Source organism: Cydia amplana, chromosome 22 (assembly GCF_948474715.1).
Source record: "Cydia amplana chromosome 22, ilCydAmpl1.1, whole genome shotgun sequence".
In the NCBI taxonomy this organism is placed as follows: Eukaryota; Metazoa; Arthropoda; class Insecta; order Lepidoptera; family Tortricidae; genus Cydia; species Cydia amplana.
Window position 1 is genome coordinate 3,560,237 of NC_086090.1, and position 21,376 is coordinate 3,581,612.

General features: G+C 40.0%; 1 protein-coding gene across 1 annotated transcript; it reads left to right on the forward strand.

The window, feature by feature from the left end:
• The first annotated feature begins 6,804 nt into the window (after positions 1–6,804).
• Positions 6,805–20,314, forward strand: LOC134658499 (uncharacterized). The gene is made up of 12 exons (XM_063514185.1): positions 6,805–6,811; positions 7,669–7,773; positions 9,763–9,975; positions 11,132–11,239; positions 11,916–12,041; positions 12,775–12,867; positions 14,231–14,344; positions 15,102–15,156; positions 16,286–16,397; positions 17,757–17,842; positions 19,452–19,671; positions 20,177–20,314. Exons 1-12 carry the CDS (start codon positions 6,805–6,807, stop codon positions 20,312–20,314), a joined length of 1,377 nt encoding a protein of 458 aa, XP_063370255.1.
• The last annotated feature ends 1,062 nt before the right edge of the window (positions 20,315–21,376 follow it).

Sequence of the window (21,376 nt, forward strand, 5' to 3'; positions counted from 1 at the left end):
CGGGTTATTTTAGTCAATTAGTGTTTTTGCTCGTCTCTTTCTATTTATATATACCCAGGGCAAGGAAAACCAAAACATTTTTCAATAACATGGACCTAAGAACTGGTCAGAAAAAATATCGATATTATCTGGGTACCGCGCTAACTTTTACAATAATATTATTTTATTCCAGAATTTCTTTTAAATTCTATAGAAACATGCGTTATGTGTTTTATGTAGAAAAACAAATAGATTTTTGAACTTACCTATCTTCATCCAATGGAAATTTAGCCATAAATGTTCGTTTTTGACCACCAACACGACCGGCCCTTATACCGCAAATCTCACACGTTTTGTAGTGCATATTTGCTTAACATCACAGAATACTATTATTCACGGGCTCAAACCAAGTTGTGGTCGTAAATGTTACGTCAAATCAGTTAATTTTAACCATAGAATTAATATGACGCGAGCGGGAATTGTATGTCTGTGATTTTAACAGATTTAAAACACAAAAATGCACGATTCTCAAAACTCAGCGAACATTAGGTAAACATAAAACATGGCGGACAATCACAATGGCGGATCAGCAGGGCTGCCAGTACATATTTTTTGATTATACGATCCAGTGCCTGCCATTATACGAAATTCGATTGCATTATACGAGAACACAATTTAAAAAAACTATTAATATTAAATCGATATTTTAAAAACTGGGGTCTCACCGCGAAGACCGAAATTCGCAAATTGCGGGGGTCTTTCTATTTACCCCAATGAAGGCGTAATAAGGGCCACCCCACATCTAGCGTCTTTCGAGCGTCGGCGTCTCGTCGGCTTCTACAACTCTATGGCCCTGCTCGACGCAACGTCGACGCAACTGCGCAGCGACGTCATTTACCATAGCGCTGATCGACGCCGACGCCCGAAAGACGCCAGATGTGGGGTGGCCCTAAAGGCTTGGCCAGACACAGAGCGCGACGCAGCGACGCGTCCGCGCCGCGCGACCGCGGCACATGCTAACAGGTTACCGACGTCAAACAGACTGCGTCCCGCCGGTATCACGCCTTGCTTCTGTCGCGCCCCGCGCCGCGCGGCCCCTTGCGTCCGCGCAGCGCTGCGCCGCGCGGACGCGGCGGGCCGCCGCGTTGCGCTGGGTCACATCAGTCGGATCGGCATCGGACGTTAGGCAGCGAGCGGTGGCGCGCGGCCGCGCCGCGTTCCCGCGCGGCCGCGCCGCGTTCCCGCGCGGCCGCGCCGCGTTCGCGCGCGCGATGAGGGCGTGTTGAGAGCGCGGTCCGCGCGCGCCCTGTTTGAACAGTCATCGCGTCGGTATCACGCGGCGCTGCGTCGCGCCAAGTCGCGCTCTGTGTCTGGCCAAGCTTTAAGAGTGACAGAGATGGACGCCCGCAATTTGCGATTTTCGATTTTTGCAATTATAGCCCTGACGTTGACGTACGGTTCCATTAATTTGTATAACAGTATTGACACACTGTTTTTTAAAGAATTGTCAGTAGTTTGACATCGGTGTTTTTTTTTTGTATCCAATTATACCGATTGACCACCTATACGTAATAAATACGAAAAAAAATCCAGTATACGAATTTCGTATCCAATTCTCCGATCTGGCAGCCCTGGGCGGATGTGTAGGTAAGCGAGAAAGGGATGCCGCTGTTAGAGCAAGACATATATATCCGCCCATAGCAGCTAGTCTAGTAGACGCGAATCTACCGTTTACACTCGCGTTCGGCTTGTCATTCGGTTATAAACCTTATGCCGTGCCGTTAAGTGTTTAAATTATATTAGCTCGACGAGCTTGCGAGCCACGAGACGAGCCGCGAGCCCAAATGGCAAAAAACGGAACCCTTATAGATTCGTCATGTCTGTCTGTCTGTCTGTCTGTCTGTCCGTCTGTCTGTCCGTCCGTATGTCACAGCCACTTTTCTCCGATACTATAAGAACTATACTGTTGAAAATTGGTAAGTAGATGTATTCTGTGAACCGCATTAAGATTTTCACACAAAAATAGAAAAAAAACAATAAATTTTTGGGGTTCCCCATACTTCGAACTGAAACTCAAAATTTTTTTTTTCATCAAACCCATACGTGTGGGGTATCTATGGATAGGTCTTCAAAAATGATATTGAGGTTTCTAATATCATTTTTTTCTAAACTGAATAGTTTGCGCGAGAGACACTTCCAAAGTGGTAAAATGTGTGTCCCCCCCCCTGTAACTTCTAAAATAAGAGAATGATAAAACTAAAAAAAATATATGATGTACATTACCATGTAAACTTCCACCGAAAATTGGTTTGAACGAGATCTAGTAAGTAGTTTTTTTTATACGTCATAAATCACCTAAATACGGAACCCTTCATGGGCGAGTCCGACTCGCACTTGGCCGCTTTTTTTATATAAGGGGACTTACGCCAGACTGGTGCTAATATTGATAGTGGGCAACCGAAAGCATTGCGAAAGATTCCAAAATTGAACCACAAGCGTAGCGAGTGGTTCGAAAATGGAATCTTGAGCTTGACATTTTTCACCACACCAATCGGAAGAAAATATTAACTGTTACATATCAAACAAAATTAGACCAAATCAAATCCAAATTAATGTTATTAAATATTTATATATTCAAAATCATCATCGTAGAAGTCAATTCTACCAGCAAACATAAAAAAGCAACGCAAAATTTCCATTTGATTAAAATGCAACTTTGCTATCAGTTTTTGAAGTAGGTATCAAGAGAGCCTTTACCAATTGGTGTGGTGAAAAGGCTATTTCATATAATAATCTTACTTGTATTGGACGCTGGTAATGTAGCCTGCTGTGTCGCTTCATTAGAAACATGTTGCAAGTTTGAGGTAGAGACTTGTTCACTGATTTTTGGCTGACTCGCATGCAAGATTTTCAAGTTGTCAACATTTGTTTGACCTGTAAAAAGGTACATCATTGCCTATTCATTGCTATCACAAATGTTTGACAGATTGTACTGACTTTATTAAGCAGTCAATGGTGGTGAAAAGGTTTAGTTTAGACCCTAATAACTAATGGGCGGACGACGAAAAATACGTCAAAATCATATCAAACGATATACTTAATTAAAATTGGTTTAAATAAGACAACATGATTTTGACGTATATTGCATCCGTCGTCCGCCCATTGCTGTAATAATAACTGTGTGTACAGTGGCAGATTTGCAGTGTTGGCTGCCCTAGGCCTCAGGCCCTGTACTAACTACTAGCCACATCTTTCTCTTCTTCTTCTTCAGTCGGTCCCTCAATACTGAGGATCGTGACATCATGTCCTTCTGTTGAAGACCAGGTTCCTCCATAAGGTTCTGTTCCCCGCCAAGCGCATGGCCTCGTGCAGTTTTAATTGCATAGGTGCCGTGATTTGAGAACACCATCTAGTAGGGGGAGGGGCCTGAGGTATCGCAACCCCTTTCTCAGCACCCATCTATAGACAGTATAGACTGTTGCTGCCGCCCCTAACATCTTGCCGCTCTAGGCCCGGGCCTACTGGGTCTTAGGGAAAATCCGCCACTGTGTGTGTACCAAATGAAAAATAATCCTATGGATTCATACCAGGTAAGAACAGTGTAGGCACTGCTATTCTACTTATCCGGTTGTAGCGGTTTCTGCAGTCATCCGTGAAATGTTTATCACAAATGACCTTGGTCCTGTAGAGTTCGTAATCTGATGGTTTTTCCAACTTCCAGCCAGCAAGAGTGACCCATGATTTGAATTGATCTGGAAACTTGGCAGGATTCGGAAATCTATGTGTTGTTGTTTCTGAAATAAGAAGTTCATGCCTTTTGTATAATGTGTTTGGTTTGCATAGCCACTGGACATTATGTATTGTTAATAAGGTTTTTTCTTTTAAATAAATATTATTCTTATTTACATGTAAGATATGCCAAAACTATTACATGTCATATTTTAATACCATGCTCGGAATAGATATGGAAGTGTATACTATACATACGTTTATTTTAGTATCATTTTTTGGTCATTTAAATGTTCAATAACTTACTTGCGTTTTTGCAGCCAAAAGCACATAGTCTAGGCATTGTAACTGATTTACTGATAGAGTCTTGCCTTATCAACAGTACCACAAAATAAATCTACTCTAAAATAGCGTCCATGGGCCCATTTCTCGAATGGTATATTGTTGACTAATATCAAAGAGAATATAACCACTACGTTTTACTAATATTATTAGTGCATTGCCATGGTAACCCATACGACGACAGTTCATGGACTGATAATATTAGTCTAATAACGTTCGAGAAATGGGCCCCATATAGTATAAAACAACACAGAGCCCAGCCAATGCAAAGAACTGGAGTTGAGAACTAGTAGAACAACATTAAGGCAGAAGAATATAGGGTTACAACTCAACGCAGTTTCTAGAAGTTTTCACAGTAGGGCATCGCTGTTAAGGAACCAGAACGAAGAACAAAACTGAACAATCGCTAAAATATTTTAAACTTAGGTCTGTTCGCTTCGCTCCCCCAATGACAGAAAAACATTACGTCTTGACGTTGACGTTTACCAATTGACGTTGCCAATTGGTGGTAACTAGCAACACTTGCTAGCATAGCATAGCAAACAAAACAACCTACCTACCCGTTTAGACTCTCGGCTCGCGGCTCGGCTCGCGGCGCGTCTCGTGGCTCGCCTCGAGCGCGTAAGCCCGTCGAGCTAATATTAAACACTAGCACGGCATAAGGTTTAAGGCGACAGCCGCCACAGTCTCCTGGCCGTCGTGGCTGGCAGGTGGGACAGTGGCCTGATAAGGCACTGGTCCTCTCTGCATTTATCTTTAGTACCTAAGATAGTTATTTAAGTTAACCTTAGCTATAAGTTTTAAATTTAGATTAGTACATCTTAGCAAAATATGGACCATGTTTGTCTGAAATAAATGCATTTTATTTTATTTTATTATTTATTTATTTTATTTATAACCGAATGACAAGCCGAACGCGAGTGTGAACGCAAGCGCGCGTCTCGCGCGAGCCCCTTTGGCTCGTGCCCAAAACACCGCTCCTCCACGCGAGCCAGGCGAGCGCGAGCCGAGTCTCGTGCTCGCGTCTCGTGGCGCGGCTCGCGGCTCGTCTCGTGGCTCGCGCGAGAGTCTAAACTGCTTTATACATTCCACGACTCTTCTCTTTTCGCACAGACTCTACCAAAGAGTTGTATAATATATATAGAGTCTAAATTGGCTTTTATACATTCCACGACTCTTCTCTTTTCGCACAGACTCTACGTATCGATAGGTAAAGGCATGTCCAGACGGGAACAAATTTTTCGCCAATCTGATTAAATTGACCAATCAAATCGGGTGGTGCGGACGCAAAAGGCAATCTGGCCACTTTCAGCAATTTTAAATTTATGGTGATATTTGTGCGCTCTAAATTTAAAAAAATGCCCCCAAACGTGAATATTAGCGTCTAGCCCCCTCCACACTAAAGCCGCGAAAGTGAGTGTGGAGGTCAAGTTCGCAGATCTGCGAAATCAACGCGATCGAGAGTGGAGGGCCTTAACGTGTCAATGGTGGAGGGGGCTTCACAAATTGGTATTCTTGAGTCCGCACCCCAAGGTTGGCTCACGGCTGTCAAATTCGGCGAGCCAAATTGGCTTTTGTGTCCGCACGGCCGATTTGATCGGAGAATTTAATCGGATTGGCGAAAAATTGTCCTCGTCTGGACAGGCCTTTACTCTGTGGTCAGAGGGTCTACCGCGAACCACGTTCGACGTGTTGTCTCTTTGTCGCACTTGTAAATTTGTACGTAAGTGTGACAGGGAGGCAACACGTCGAACGTGGTTCGCGGTAGGCCCTCAGTTCAGTACTTCATGATCATGTCATAATCAGTCATTGTCATATTCTGCTGCACTGTGGTTCATGTTCATACTTACTTTACTCTTTGCTGTGGTTGTTGTATTGTAACATTATTGTAACTATTGTAAGGTCATTGGTTGTGTTGTTGTGTTTTTGTTTTTTCAGGCTTGTTATTTTATTATAGTCAAACCATCTGTTTATTCCACTGTTTTGGGGTGTAAAATGTGTAAATCTTGAAACCTTTGAAGTAATCGAAGTCGATTTTGTGCTGTGAGTGTAATTAATTTCTTATAATGCCCCATCTCATCTTTGTGTGTTAGGATGTAGACCGAAAGGTAAATAAATAATGAATTATCTTTCTCGATTATTATTAATTTGTGGAGTTTTTTTATCAAAGAGCCTGAACACCTGCATGTAGAATTGTAGATAAATATCAACCAATATAACATTCGTGTCTTCTAACCTAACTTAGTTGGTTTGAAAATTGATAAGTAACATTTCCTTTCAAATAAACTGTTTAAATCTCGTTGATTTTTATTAAAGGACCATTGAGTGAGACAGAAGTATTTGCTAATGAAAAATGTTACAACAGGTTTTTTTCAGGTTCAGTGCTGCACCTGCATGTCATTCCAAATCCAAACAAGTCCACATAGCGGTTTGATTTAAAGTTTGGGTCCATATGCTTGAGGGCCAGGTCTGCCAGGCCAGGCGAGAAAGGTCTGTGATCTTCATTTTACCGTTGAACATAGAAATCGTTTTAATCAACTGAAATATTGGTTATTTTGATATTAATTGTCACTGATAAAGCAAACATTACATATCGGTATTTGACGGAAGTGTTCTATGCAAAAATGAAACATAACTCTCTAATATTTGTATGAAACAGTTGCTTATAATTTACTGAATGCCCAGGATCAATCATGCTCATGTCTCCTGAATCACCTGTATATTATATAAATTATATTATAGTGAACATGAACAATGACTGGTAAGAGCAGAATTTGTCAAGTATGTGGTGTAAGAGAAAAAGACCGGCCTGGATTTTACGCTAATTTTCCACTGGATGAAGGTAGGTAAGTAAATCCACAATTTAATAATGATTCACTTAACAGCGTACAGAAGACTCACTCTAACAAAACGCGTCTGTTACGATCAGCACAGATATGGCCGCTAGGTGGCGACAGCGCCACGCGCGGCTTATGGCTTTCCCCAAAATTGAGGCCGAACGGATGTACTTTTAGCTACCTGTAGCAAAGCGACGAAATTGCGGAGTGAGACACGCCTGGACAAGTGAGACGTTTTGTTTTATTGTAGATGCAGAGAGTGGATTCGCCTCTGTGGACATAAAGACCTGGTCCATTTGCCTATCGAACGGATTCATGTGAATAAATATATTTGCGGAGATCATTTTAGAAAAAAAGATTTCAACAAAAAAGGCAACCGGCTTAGAAAAAGGGCCATTCCAAGTATCCAGCTATATTCTCCCCCACTTACAGATGATGTCATGGAAGGGTTTCCTTTATATGTGGCAAGCAAACCAGGTACATATGTGTAAATATAAGCTCTGTGTACAGGTGTGTAAATATAAGCTCTGCATGCTAAATAAAATATTTTTGGAAGAGTTGTTTGTTGTTCTGACTAGCCGGGCCTGAACCCATCACCATCTTAAAAGAGTGCCAACTCGTTAGGAACCTCAACCTGACCATTCTGGTCTACTCCCCTTTACCCCCTTTTTCACACATGACATTTGTTGCAAGGTCTGTAGAAGCCTCAAGTCACATAAATGGCTACCAATAAATGTTTGTATGATTATACGGCTCATGTATATTTATCTCTTGTCCACAGGTATAAACATAAACAGTAAAACTACTGAGCCTGCGCCGCGCTACTTACAAAAAGTCGAAACAACAAAGAGCAACAAAGAGAAAACACCACAAATATTGCCAATAGGTAAGTCGGTATGTATAAAGCTTAGAATAAATTTAAAAGTGGAAAAATTACTGTCTTGGGTGAGACTTGAACTCACGGCCTCTGGATCGATATTCTAGCGCTCTGCCATCTGAGCCACCAAGACCTCATCCATAGCCAGCAAATCTTTCCACCATATTATGGGTCTAGCTAGGGGACCCTTAGCGACATCTACCGTAAGAGTGTTACACTTCTTAAACGGCTACCGGAGTTCCAAGTCATATTTTGACGACCGGTCTGGCCTAGTGGGTAGTGACCCTGCCTGTGAAGCCGCGGTCCTGGGTTCGAATCCCAGTAAGGGCATTTATTTGTGCGATGAGCACAGATATTTGTTCCCGAGTCATGGTTGTTTTCTATGTAATTAAGTATTTGTATATTATATATATCGTTGTCTGAGTACCCACAACACAAGCTTTCTTGAGCTTACCGTGGGGCTTAGTCAATTTGTGTAATAATGTCCTATAATATTTATTTATTTATATTGGAAATTCACCAGTTACGATGTGCTACCCATACTAATTTAATTTTTTAATAGCATCGGTCGCAGACGTTTCTGCTTGTAAAAAAATAAATCGGTATGTATAATAGTCAGCATCAATAGCGGATTGGCGAAGAACCCACGGATAGGCGCGCTGAACACTATCATGCTACAGGCTGAGCCTAGTATGGGGATCACTGTACTGTCTCTTTCTTGGAAATAAATATTTAAATGAATACCCTACTATTCAATATACTCTATGGTAAGGTGATCCCCCTCCTTTGAGCTTATAGCCGTATCCAGACGGGCTGGGCAAATCGACCGATTTGATCAGGAAAATAATTGGCGCCAATCTCATCTAGCGTCCACACGTACACAATTTAATCACCAATTTGCATTACATAGATTCTAACTTCGAATATTGGCATTTTTGTGTCCGCACCTGTAGGCCAAGCACATGATTGGCGCGACAGTATCTCGCGGCGAGATAGACTATCCGTCTTTTTCTAACTATGTTAATAAAAGAGGGACGGGTAGTCTATGTTGCCGCGAGATACGGTCGCGCCAATCATGTGCTAGCCCGGCTGCTGATTTGATCGGGGAACCAAATTGCCGTTTGTGTCCGCACGGCCTGATTCGATCGGACAATTTCATTAGATTGGCGAAAAATTGTCCCGTCTGGACTCCATTTATAGCCCAGCTCCATTGAGATGTCGGGTGTTCGGGAATATTTTGACCGCGGCAAGCATTTTTGCTATACTTAATGGGATTTTTCATATGAGACTGGATTGTCTGTATTTGTAACTTGACACTTTATAAAACGCGTCTCTGATTATTTTACCGGCTTATTTCTGGGCTATAACCGCGAAAATCGAAGTTCGCAAATTGCAGGCATTTTTCTCTTTCACTCTACTTAATGAAAACCTTCATTGGAGTAAAAGAGAAAGATCCCCGCAATTTGTGAATTTCGGTTTTTGCGGTAGCCCCTCTGATTGTTTTTTCCTTTTCGTAAGTTTTCCTGACATTTGCCTTGCGTTCGGTGTACGGTGCCAGGAAGTTGGGATAATGACTGATAAAACGTGTAGCGTAGCGGGTTGTTCTACGTCCCGTAAGTATAACTCTTTGTTTTGTTTTTATGTCTAGATAGTTCCGATAAATCTGATAATTTGCATACATATGTACAACTAATGACATGACAACATATTATATGTGACAATGCAGTATTATGATACAATCGAGCTGCTCTGATGATGGAGACAGGTGATCGTACTAACTCTGTGATAGTTCAACGCAACCTAATTTTGTTTGGGGATTTTAGAATTGTCTCGATAAGTATGAGTTGCCTTACTTTACTTTCCACAGTCAGCGATAAAAGCTTGTACCAAATATGTTTTTTTTTGTATTAAAATAGGTTTCAACTGGTCAGATTTCAGTATAATGTTGTTTAGATTTACTGTAATAAGACAGACTTATCTAATCATAATCATTTTCAGGGTCTGATAAGACAGTAATATTACATTCATTCCCAAATCCTCTGAGGACGGAAAAATATCTTCTTTGGGCACAAGCTGCTGGGCCTGAAGTTTTATCATTAGACCCCCAGTATGTATACAAACGTCGGAGGATCTGCCATATCCATTTTGAAACACAATACTTGACTTATTCTAGACGACTGACCCACCATGCTGTTCCTACTTTACATTTAGGTAAGTTTGTGAATAATGTACTTTTGTTAAATAAATTTGTATTTAACAGTTACTAAATTGTTTTACTTGTGTAATAAAAGGTAAAATCCCTTCGGCCGCGAAGCTATCTTCGTAACCACATGCGATCGAAAGCTTTTTCGGTCTTCTACAAAACTGGTTGCGATCAAAAACTACTTACTTTCTTCTGATAGCTAACCAGTTACGATCGAGTACTTTTTTTTGGATGAAACTACGCTGCCGTGCTAACAACATACGCAGTAATCGCAGTTGAAAAGTCATGCAATTGTTTATCTTGTTCTCTTTGAATAAGTTATTTAAACGATGATTTTCATGCAAGTACTGCACTTACTATTAGCAGGGCAGTACGGGTCAGTGATACTGTACTCAATTTAAAATATGTAACCTTCTTTTATTTCATTAATTTATAGTTCAAAATTCGAGTTGAAATTGTCCTTTTAAAAGGAACTCGGGACTTATTAGAAAGGATCTTAGCCGTCAATATCTAAAATTACATGCCATTTGTTGCATAGTAAAGTAAAAATCTTATTGTCTGTACTAAATATTATATTTAGATAATGAAGTTTTAAAGATAATTACCATACCATACCAGGGTGCCGTATGATCTTTTTCCATTGTTACATCTATATTGTACCATCGCCCAGACTGTTAACTGTACATCGGTGGACCTTATGCCTTTCGTAATAAGGTCCACCGATGTACAGCTAGGAGTGTTGCTGTTTGTACCATGGTTTGCAATAAACGATATTACTCATTGACGTATACTATCTAAGGACGGGCTAATGGGGCACTAAAAATGGTACTAGTTCAGCGATGTTACTCACGAATTCCAGCCAATCGTGCAGTCTAACGCAACTAGTTGCGACCGATAGCGCGCGTAATGCGAACTCGTCAACCAATCGCGCGCGTGATGCGAACTCATCAACCAATCGCGTTGTAGCGATTTTACACCGCTGCACTGGCCCATGTCATGGCTCATTATTATTGCCCGTAAAGCCAGTCCCTAGATATCTATGTCAATGATATTACTAATTTACTATTACTAAGTCTGTAGAAACCTCAAGAGTCACATAATTGGTTAACAAAGAATTAGTTTTTTATGATTTTAAGGCTCATTTCTTTTTTCTGTTGTCCGCAGGTAACAGAAACAGTAAAAGTATTGAATCTGCGCCAAATTTACAAGAAGCGGAAACCCATTCTGAACACTTGCACAGCAATACGGATAACACACCTCAATTGGCAATAGGTAAGTCGGTAAAGTACAGTCAGAATATAATTCCGTACCCGTTGATAACCTGAGACACAAAATTGAAGGAATTTGAGCCTTACTGATGTATTAATTCTAGTTTTTTTTTTTCAAATTTCTTCAATTTTATATCTCGAATGATCAACTTCTTCCCGCCATGTACTGGATTATAGTAGCGGATGAAACAACGCGCTAAAAGGAACGGCCACCCTGGAACAGTTTTCCAAATAGAGATCCGATATATAAAACTCTGCCTCTTCCACTTTGTCAGTAGGAAAAGGCGCCAAATTTAAAAAACTTGACTTTCACATTAGACAGTTTTAATTTCGCGCCACTTTCTTCTGGCAAAGTAGATGTAAAACATTTTTAATCGTTTACTAAAATGATTGGATTATTCCCACTAGTTACCACCAAGTTGTTACCAGTGGTAACTACTAAGAATTTTTTTCCCACCTTTTACCACTGGGAAAAATAATTCCCAGTAGTTGCCACCAACTACTTTGGTGGGAATAAAAATTCCCGGTGGTAACAACTTGGTGGTAACTAGTGGGAATAACCCAAATGATTTTTCCAATTAATATCTTTTGGAAATGTGAAATGTGTCAATAGTTTTGCTTCCCATCTGTCCCCGTCTAGAATGGAACCGTATAGATAATGAACCGTGTTGCGTCAACAGATTTGCAGCCAACAAAGGATCGTCACCAGTTAAAGCTTGATTTAGCCGAGGTTGGTGAACTAAAGGACCTGATAGAGGCACACCCTTCTGACAATGAAGACTCGCCGCCCTCGCCTGACCCACCAGGTATCCAAAATCCAATCGTGCGTGTCCAAAATCCAAGAAAAAAACCTTGAGGTCCAATCATTGACTAGGAATCCTCTAGACTGAGTTTAGAGCAATTATTTCATGAAACCGATGCTGCCAAAAATACGGGGGTGCGGGGGGACGAGATGAGCGAATCCCGTGCTGTGATTGGTCCGTTCAAAGACACGGACCAATCACGGCACGGGATTGACTCGAAGATGGAGTAAAACTACCGTATGAGTGGCAGAGGGGGTAGCGTTACTATGCTCAGTCTAGAGGATGTCTTGTCTGTGGGTCCAATAGACTCTTTAGAGTCAGAACAAGCTAACGACTATTCTTATTTACGAGTGCGGCTGTCGTGAAGTAATACCCTCGTTTTCCATATTTCACTTACCCCCCTCTATGCACAATATATCTACTATATCAGGGGCCCGTTTCTCAAAAGCTTGTAACTTGTAATACAAGTGAAATTCCCTTTCTAACAAAAGCTGTCAAAATGTGACGCCGCTTGTATTACAAGTTACAAGCTTTTGAGAAACGGGCCTCTGGCCTGTGGTTTGGTTATAGGTACGTAAGAAATATTTAATATTTAAATCAAAATCCCTTCGCCATTTTTGTAAGTTTTTTTCTTATCTACAGAAATACAATGTAGACAACAACAAATTTTTAATAGGTACATAAGTTAATGCTTTTTTAGTTAGGTTTTTTTTAAACAAATCATATTATTTTTCAGAGATATCCGAGACCATTGTTGAGACTAATGATAGTAATGACACAGAAGGAGAGAAAATTTTCTCGTGGCAAAAAGCTGAGTTGATCGAAACAGGTATAGTAATTACACTAAGATTAATCTCCTTGCGATTGCGAGTAAAACAACTAGCTAAAGTCTATTTTTTAATTCGGTAGACTAAAATGACATTTCATAGTATGAAATGACATTTTATGTTCATACTATGAAATGTCATTTTAGTCTACCGAATAAAAAAATAGACTTTACATGCACAATGTTGATTTTGGCCCCAAAATATGTAAAAGAATCTAGTAATAATTTGGATTCTAAATTGTGGTCATCTGTACCTTCAGGGGCTTGTGATAATGACAGTCGGTTAACAGGTTGTATCTCTTAGAGTATAGACAGACTGAAAAGGATAATGGACGACCGCTTCTTCAGTATCGTCTTGGGTCGTCCCATTCGTTTTTCGTCAAGTTGTTAAATTAGTCCTATTCTGCTTTCGTCACCCATTCTACATTCGTCACAATCGTCGGTGGCTTTCAATGTAGAATGCGTGACGAAAGCAGAATAGGACTAATTTAAGAACTTGACGAAAAACGAATGGGCGACCCAAGACGATACCGCTTCTTCAACCGAACGTAATCCTAATTTTTAAAAGCTTATACTTAATAGTTATAATTGAAATTGAAATCGTTTATTTCAGGCATAGAACCCATAGTGTTAGTACAAAAATATACAATTTAACTACTATATCTATGTGTGTTATAAAAGCTTACTTGTAATTGGCATGGCTGTGGTTAATATAGGTAACTCGGAACCGGTTTTTTGTAAAATCCAATATAGCCCAATACTTTTAATTATTTTATGCTCTTTACGTAGGACTGAATCATGTATTTAGGTAACAACTTAGTATTATTAGATTGTCCCATTAAAATAGAAATAATAAACCAAAGAACGAAAAAGAAATAATACCGGTATTTTTTGTATGAAGAAAAAACCGGTTCCGAGCCTTGGTACCTACATATAATTGCGTAGAAAATAATATCCGGAGAGGAAAATCGGGACTACGTAATTACGTATGTATGGAGAAGCGATCACGTGACGTCGCCCATTTCGTCTTGAATTTGGGCGTTTAAACCAGACATAGGTAATAATTGTAATAAATGTTTTGTTTAGCTATTCTACGTCACGTCATAGAGAAAAAAATACCTACATAGATTCTCACTCCATAAATCAGTTTTGGTACCAAAAAGACTATTATTTTCGCAGTCGACATCTAGCATCGAGTAGCGGAATTATCAGTACTGCTACTTGACAATAGATGTAGCACCGACCAGAAAGTCTTATGCTCAACAACATAAGACCAAAACTGATGTATGGAGTGAGCACTCTTGTCTTGTATGGAGTGAGCACTCTTGTCTTACTATATTTCTCTATGGTCACGTATACATTTTAGACGACTCCAAGGTCCAGTCGCCGGCGCTGGTGCCTCAGACACCAAAGACATATGGAGACGGGGCCACGTTATCATTGTTCTGCGATGAACCTGACTCTCAACCCAGTGAACTAGGTAGGTAATCTGGTCTTTATCGAATTAAGGGTCTCCCCATACTTATCGACGCGGATTCGGCGAAAGCCGATAGTAAACAGCATAAACAGGTAAGGTTCGGTTCGGCTCCGTTCGGCCGTCGACGGCCGACGCGTCGGCGTCTTTTTCGCTCTTATTGCGTGGACATAAAGTTTCATTTCTATTGGCATTGCCGATTCCGCGTCGATAAGTTTGTGGAGACCCTTAAACTGACTTGACGACTGGTCTGGCCTGGTGGGTAGCAGACTATTTTTGACCATTAACCATTGTAAATTGAATCGTAAACTGTAACCGTCCGTTAGGGTTTACGGTTCAATGTGTACTGGTTATTGGTCAATTGCAATTAACGTTCGGCCAACAGTGGCCAACACTGGTGGGTAGTGACCCTGCCTGTGAAGCCGCGGTCCTGGGTTCGAATCCCGGTAAGGGCATTTATTTGTGTGATGAGCAGTTAAGCACAGATATTTGTTCCTGAGTCTTGGGTGTTTTCTATGTATTTATGTATTTATTTGTCTGATGAGTACCCACAACACAAGCCTTCTTAAGCTTACTGTGGGACTTAGTCAATCTGGAATGTCCCATAATATTTATTTAAACTGTCGTGAGACTCGTGAGTCATACTACCTAATACAAAATTTGATGCGATACATACATTGCTAGTTAAATTATTAAAGCTTGTAAAAAAAAGTGATTGAAGTAGTTTTTCTCGAAATTGTTTGATTTTTTTTTGCAGTTGCAGTAGTCCCCGATCAAGTCGAGTATCTATGTAAGGATTGTGCAGTTGTTATCGACGGGTGAGTGTAATCTAATGTTCAGAGCCCGGGTCCACCCGGCAACCCAATCTCAAGATTCATTGATTTGCTTTTCCGTGCAATTTATTCGGACTTATGTGATCTTAACTTCCAACACAGAAGTTTGAAGGTCTCCAGTCTTTTCCGAGTGTTACGGTCAATAACTATTTCTTGTTGTTATTCTGTCCCATCAGCGAGGAGACAATAGTAGCATAGATTGTTAGAAGAACTGCTGTACCATGTTCTACTAACATGCTCAGTAGATCTCCCATTGTGGAAAGGTCTTATAACTACCATAAAATGCAAGTTTGGTTCATTTAAATACGAAAAACCTAGAATTTTAAGAGTGACTCAGGAGACCGTAACCATAGCAACGTGTGACAAGTAAAAGTTGATTAACATTCATATGAATCATTCCTATCTGTACCCGGTCCGCTTCATCTATAACGGGACAATTGGGAATACACCCAATAAATGTGTTTATAAAAATATAATTCATTTTTAGGGTTCCGTAGCCAAATGGCAAAAAACGGAACCCTTATAGATTCGTCATGTCTGTCTGTCTGTCCGTCTGTCCGTCTGTCCGTCTGTCCGTCTGTCCGTCTGTCTGTCCGTCCGTATGTCACAGCCACTTTTCTCCGAAACTATAAGAACTATACTGTTGAAACTTGGTAAGTAGATGTATTCTGTGAACCGCATTAAGATTTTCACACAAAAATAGAAAAAAAAACAATAATTTATTGGGGTTCCCCATACTTCGAACTGAAACTCAAAAAAATTTTTTTCATCAAACCCATACGTGTGGGGTATCTATGGATAGGTCTTCAAAAATGATATTGATGTTTCTAATATCATTTTTTTCTAAACTGAATAGTTTGCGCGAGAGACACTTCCAAAGTGGTAAAATGTGTGTCCCCCCCCCTGTAACTTCTAAAATAAGAGGATGATAAAACTAAAAAAAATATAAGATGTACATTACCATGTAAACTTCCACCGAAAATTGGTTTGAACGAGATCTAGTAAGTAGTTTTTTTTTAATACGTCATAAATCGCCTAAATACGGAACCCTTCATGGGCGAGTCCGAATCGCACTTGGCCGCTTTTTTTTTTATACTGTATTTGCCGTGCACAGGTTCTCGTTCTGGTGCGTGCAATGCGCGTGCGGCCCGCTGTGCGGCGCATGCGCAGGCAGTGCGCCGCACAGCACACACTACGTGCTGCGCGCGCCAGGGGGCGCCACTCTTGTGAGTATCATTGCCAGCGGTCGGAATTTTCATGGCAAAACATAAGTCTGTCACACTCTAGCTAAAGAAGAGACATACATATTGCGAAATAGCAACATGAAAATACATGAAATAACAATAATGTACGAAAATCTATGTGTAAAGCGTCTCTACTTTAGTGTTAGAAACATTTTTTATCGATATCGATAACTGTGTAATAGAAAAAAAATACGATCCACCAAATATATTTTTTTAACGTAATACAAAATCTTTCATATTAGTGCAACAGAGATATATTAGCGTTTCGTTTGCTACGGCGCAAACATATTGGCATCTAGTCAGGGGGCCTACCGCGAAAACCGAAATTCACTTATTGTGGGGATCTTTTTCTTTTACTCTCATTAAGACATAATTAGAGTGACAGAGAAAAATGTCCGCAATTTACGAAATTAGATTTTCGCAGTTATAGTCCAGGGCCCTATGTACAGTTAGCAATACTATTCGCTTAGCACCTTTGCATACAAACTTCTATGCAGGGGGGCCTTTGCAGCTGACTGTACGTTTAAGTCGCTCGCGACACAAATACTCATAATTTTTAGTTCTAGTTAAGGCTCCGTTAACGATTTTAGAGTCAAAATGTAAAATTGATAGATTTCGTTGTTGAAATTGTACACATTTTGTTGCGTAATATCTAAATAACAAGTATTGGTTTCTTTTAGCACGTCTTCTCATCTTGCCTTTTAATAATGAGGTCTCGAGCGTGCGTCACCGGCAATATATGACGAGAAGGGCAGTTTTTAAAAATTCATCAAAAAATTATAATGGTAAATTATACAAAATGATGTATCAGAACAGTTTCAGAAAATGTTGTAGATTGTTTAAGTATCAAAATTACGTTGAAATTAAGTCGATTTTCACGAAAAAAAATCACTTGTTTTGAAGTAATTTCTGGTGAAAATTGATTTCGTCTAACTTTCATTTACTCTTGTTCAATATCATATAACAAAAATGTAGTCTATGAAAGTTGGAGTACAGGATATGTGTAATACAAAATTACCATTTTTAGTAGTCCAAACTTTACGAAATTTCCAAATAAGATCGACTAAATCAGTGCTTTGCGCGCGTTTACCTAAACGTCCATCAGAAAAAAAATCATTACTAATTTAGTGAGTCTGTTTTCAAAAAAATGATCTGTACAAGTGCAAGATAAGAAGACGTGCTAATAGATACCAGTACTTGTTATTTCTATTACGTAACAAAAGGTGTACAATTTCATCGACTAAATCTATCAATTTTACATTTTTGCTGCTAAAATCGATACCGGCCTCTTAATATGTAGTTGCTTACTACCAAATGTAACTAATGTTTTGTTTTCTACAGAGACAAACGCGGGCAGTGCTAGCAGCTATACGACTACAGCTGCTGAAAGAAAATCTACTAACATTGTATGAAATCGATGAAAATGAGTATGTACCTTTTTGTCTTGATATATTTTCTTTTTTAAAAGTGGAAAAAATACTGTCTTGGTTGAGACGCCACCCAAGAGTCAAGACAGTAATTTTTTACACTTTTAAATTTGTTCTAAGCTTAATAGCATCGTTCGCAGACGTTTCTGCTTGTTAAAAATTAAAATTGATAGATTTTTACTTAACCCTTCGACCGCCAACGTCAACTATAGTTGTAACTGCGCGCTACAGCCCAATATCAACCTTAGTGCAATCGGCGCGTCATCGTGAACCTTGTCGGAATGCACGAAGGTTGATTTTAGGCTGTAGCCGCGCGCGTGAGTTGATGTCTTTGGCGGTCACAGGGTTAATAGTTATTTGTTTTACAAGGGGGTAAAGTTGTTGTTTAACCGCTCGTGCTAATATTGATACCCGAGCAAGGTTTCAAAGCACGAGGGTTAAACAAAATTTGCCCCCGAGTGAAACACAATTTTTCACCACACCAACCCGAAGAAAATATGAACTGTAAGATATCAAACAGAATCAAATCCAAATTAACGTTATTAAATATTTATCATACAAAATCATAATTTAAAAGTCAATTATACCAGCAAACATAAGAAAACCACTTTAAATTTGCATTTGATTACTTTGCCTCAAAAGTGAATAAAATGCAACTTTGCTATCAGTTGTTGAACAATCGAGAGAGCCTTTACCAGTTGGTGTGGTGAAATAGTACATTATTGCAGAGGCCGGGAAAGGGCGATTCGTGGATGAGATTCGATTTTGTCGGACGACGCGAAGCGGAGTCCGACAAAGAAGACGAATCCACGAATTGCTATTCCTGCCGAGGCATATATAGTGCTTTTCTCCAAACATGCGAGGAAATAAGGTAAAATAATAATTATTTAAGCATCAAGCATCACTCAAATCGAACCTTCACATCAAAAATGTCAAAAACAATTTCCCTCTAAAATTATTTTTTAAAAGTTTAGGGCACAAACTTATTCTGCCATTCAGTACCATTCAATATTCGTTCATTCAATATAATTGTGCAATATAGTTGGTCAAACCAATTTGTCAGTCAGTAAGAACCAGGAAAACTATACCCATCCTTTTCTTTTGGGTGCTAGTACTAGTGTAAGACAAAGATAGTATGATACTCTCTGTCTATGTTTGAAATGAGAAAGTCCTTTGATAAACTATATAAACTTTATGTACACGGATGAGATCCTTAAAAAAATATAAAAATAATCTTTGATTTTATTAAGCAGTATTCTCACGATCATACACGAGCACAACGGTCTTGTAAGAACGAGACAAGTAAGGTCGTTTATCTTACTATCTCACTCCCTATAGCTTGAAATGATAGCTGATCGGGTCGTGTAGACGCGGCTCGCGGCTATAATAATTGGCTGTTTGCGTTTTTTATTTTTAAAAAGTAAAAAACACTACAGTAATAAGTTATTACTGTAGTGTTTTTTTCATTCCCGTCCGCTAGAACAGGACAGCGATAGTTTGATTTTTTTAAATTAGAGTTTGACAATAACGTAGAACTTCCCGTACTATTTTTGCTACAATACGGTGAACATTTCCGAGCATATTGGAGAAAATAAATGTACATTTGCAGTGTGAAAGTGGAAGTGAAACCTGAGCCGGAGGAGCGTCTCTCGAGCCTGGCGAGGGACCCGCTCGACTTGGACCCCCAACTAGACTCCGAACCCCACCGCGTGTCCCCTGACTGGCCCCCAGAGGCCGAGGAGTTTAGGAGACAATCATCATCATCTCCCGAGGTCGTAGAACTTCAATCCGAGGCCGTGGAGCTCCAACCCGAAGATATAGTCCTTGAGGTACGTTTAATAATGGCACAGGGCGGACACGCCATACATCAAAAATGATTTGCGTTTATATGTGCGCGGCACGTCTGTACACGCGTCATTGAGTTTCTGACGGAATCCTGACATGTTCTCAGTAGAGCGACTTACGCACACATTCATGTCGCGGGGCGAGGTAATCCGAGTCGGGGCGGGGCGGTGCGTGGCCGTTCTGTATGATAATGATAATACTATTACTTATTATATGCTAATGGCAACACACGTTTGACACGTTAAAAGATAGTTTATTCAAGTAGGCATATTAGAATGCGCTTATGAACGTCAAATAAAACTACACCGGCTCCAACCCTCTGCCTCGAGATTTAAATCCCCCCTCAATTGGAAGAGGGTATCCCAATATGGGACCGGCAACAAACTCGGCGGGACACATCTTTTCAAAACCTTACATCTTATAATTAACATGCATTACGAGTAAATAAGAAAAATACGATTTAAATTAATATAGAATTCAATTCGTTAGATCGGTGTATCCCCATTTGTCCCCGCCGGGCGCGGAGAGATTGTGCATTCACATGAATCATTCCCATTTTTTCCCGCCTCAGGTATGGTGGACGTCACGTGGGCCCGGACAAATGGGAATACACCAAAGAAACTATAATGTATATTTTTGCCTAACAATTGTCACGCAAAATGGGCGCCAGTCATCGGGTTGCGGAAAGTCGCCCGAACCAAAGAGAATAGACTTTATAGAGAGTTACTGTCATGGTAAATTATGTAGCCATAGTAAATTTACCGCCATCTTTTGACAGAAGATTAAAACTGTTAGAACGCCATTTGACTTTGATCCTTATTCTTTAACGCCAATCGCCACTAAATTAACGTCATCTAGCCGAGCATAGGCCAAAGGTTATGGCGCCATCACCATATATTTGTCCTATGCTCGGCTAGATGGCATTAATTTCAATATTTACAAATTAACACATATCAGTGAAAGAATAAGGATCAAAGTCAAATGGCGTTCTAACAGTTTTTATTTTCTGTCAAAAGATGGCGGTAAATTTACTGTGGCTACATATTTACCATGACAGTAACTCTCTATAAAATCTGTTCTCTTTGACCGAACTAATATTAATTTGAGTTATTTGTTTAATTTGCAGTATGTTAACGAGGAAAGAGTCGATCACCATCCTTTCAAGCGTCCTAGGCTTATGGACAACCGAGCAGACAAACTTAACACCACAAAAGGTGATATCCAACAACACTCCCTACTAAAGGCCCCACCTGATATTCTGAAAGGATCACAAACCCTTACAGACTTAACACCTGGATATATCACAAGATTAAAACCTAGTATTAAGTTCATACCTAGCGATAGCCCAGGATCACAATCTGGTATAAAGATTATATCTAGCGAACGGACCGGATCACAATCTGATAAAGAGATCCTATATAGCAATGGTACAATAACTCTATCTGCTATAAAGAACCTACCTAGCGATGGTTCAAGAACTGAATCTGGTATAAAGAACCTACCTAGCGATGGTTCAAGGACTCAATCTGGTATAGTGAGACTACTTAGCAATGGTGCAAGAACTCAATCTGGTATAATGAGCCTACCTAGTGATGGTCCAGGTATAGTGAGACTACCTAGCGATGGTTCAAGAACTCAATCTGGTATAGTGAGACTACCTAGCGATGGTTCAAGAACTCAGTCTGGTAT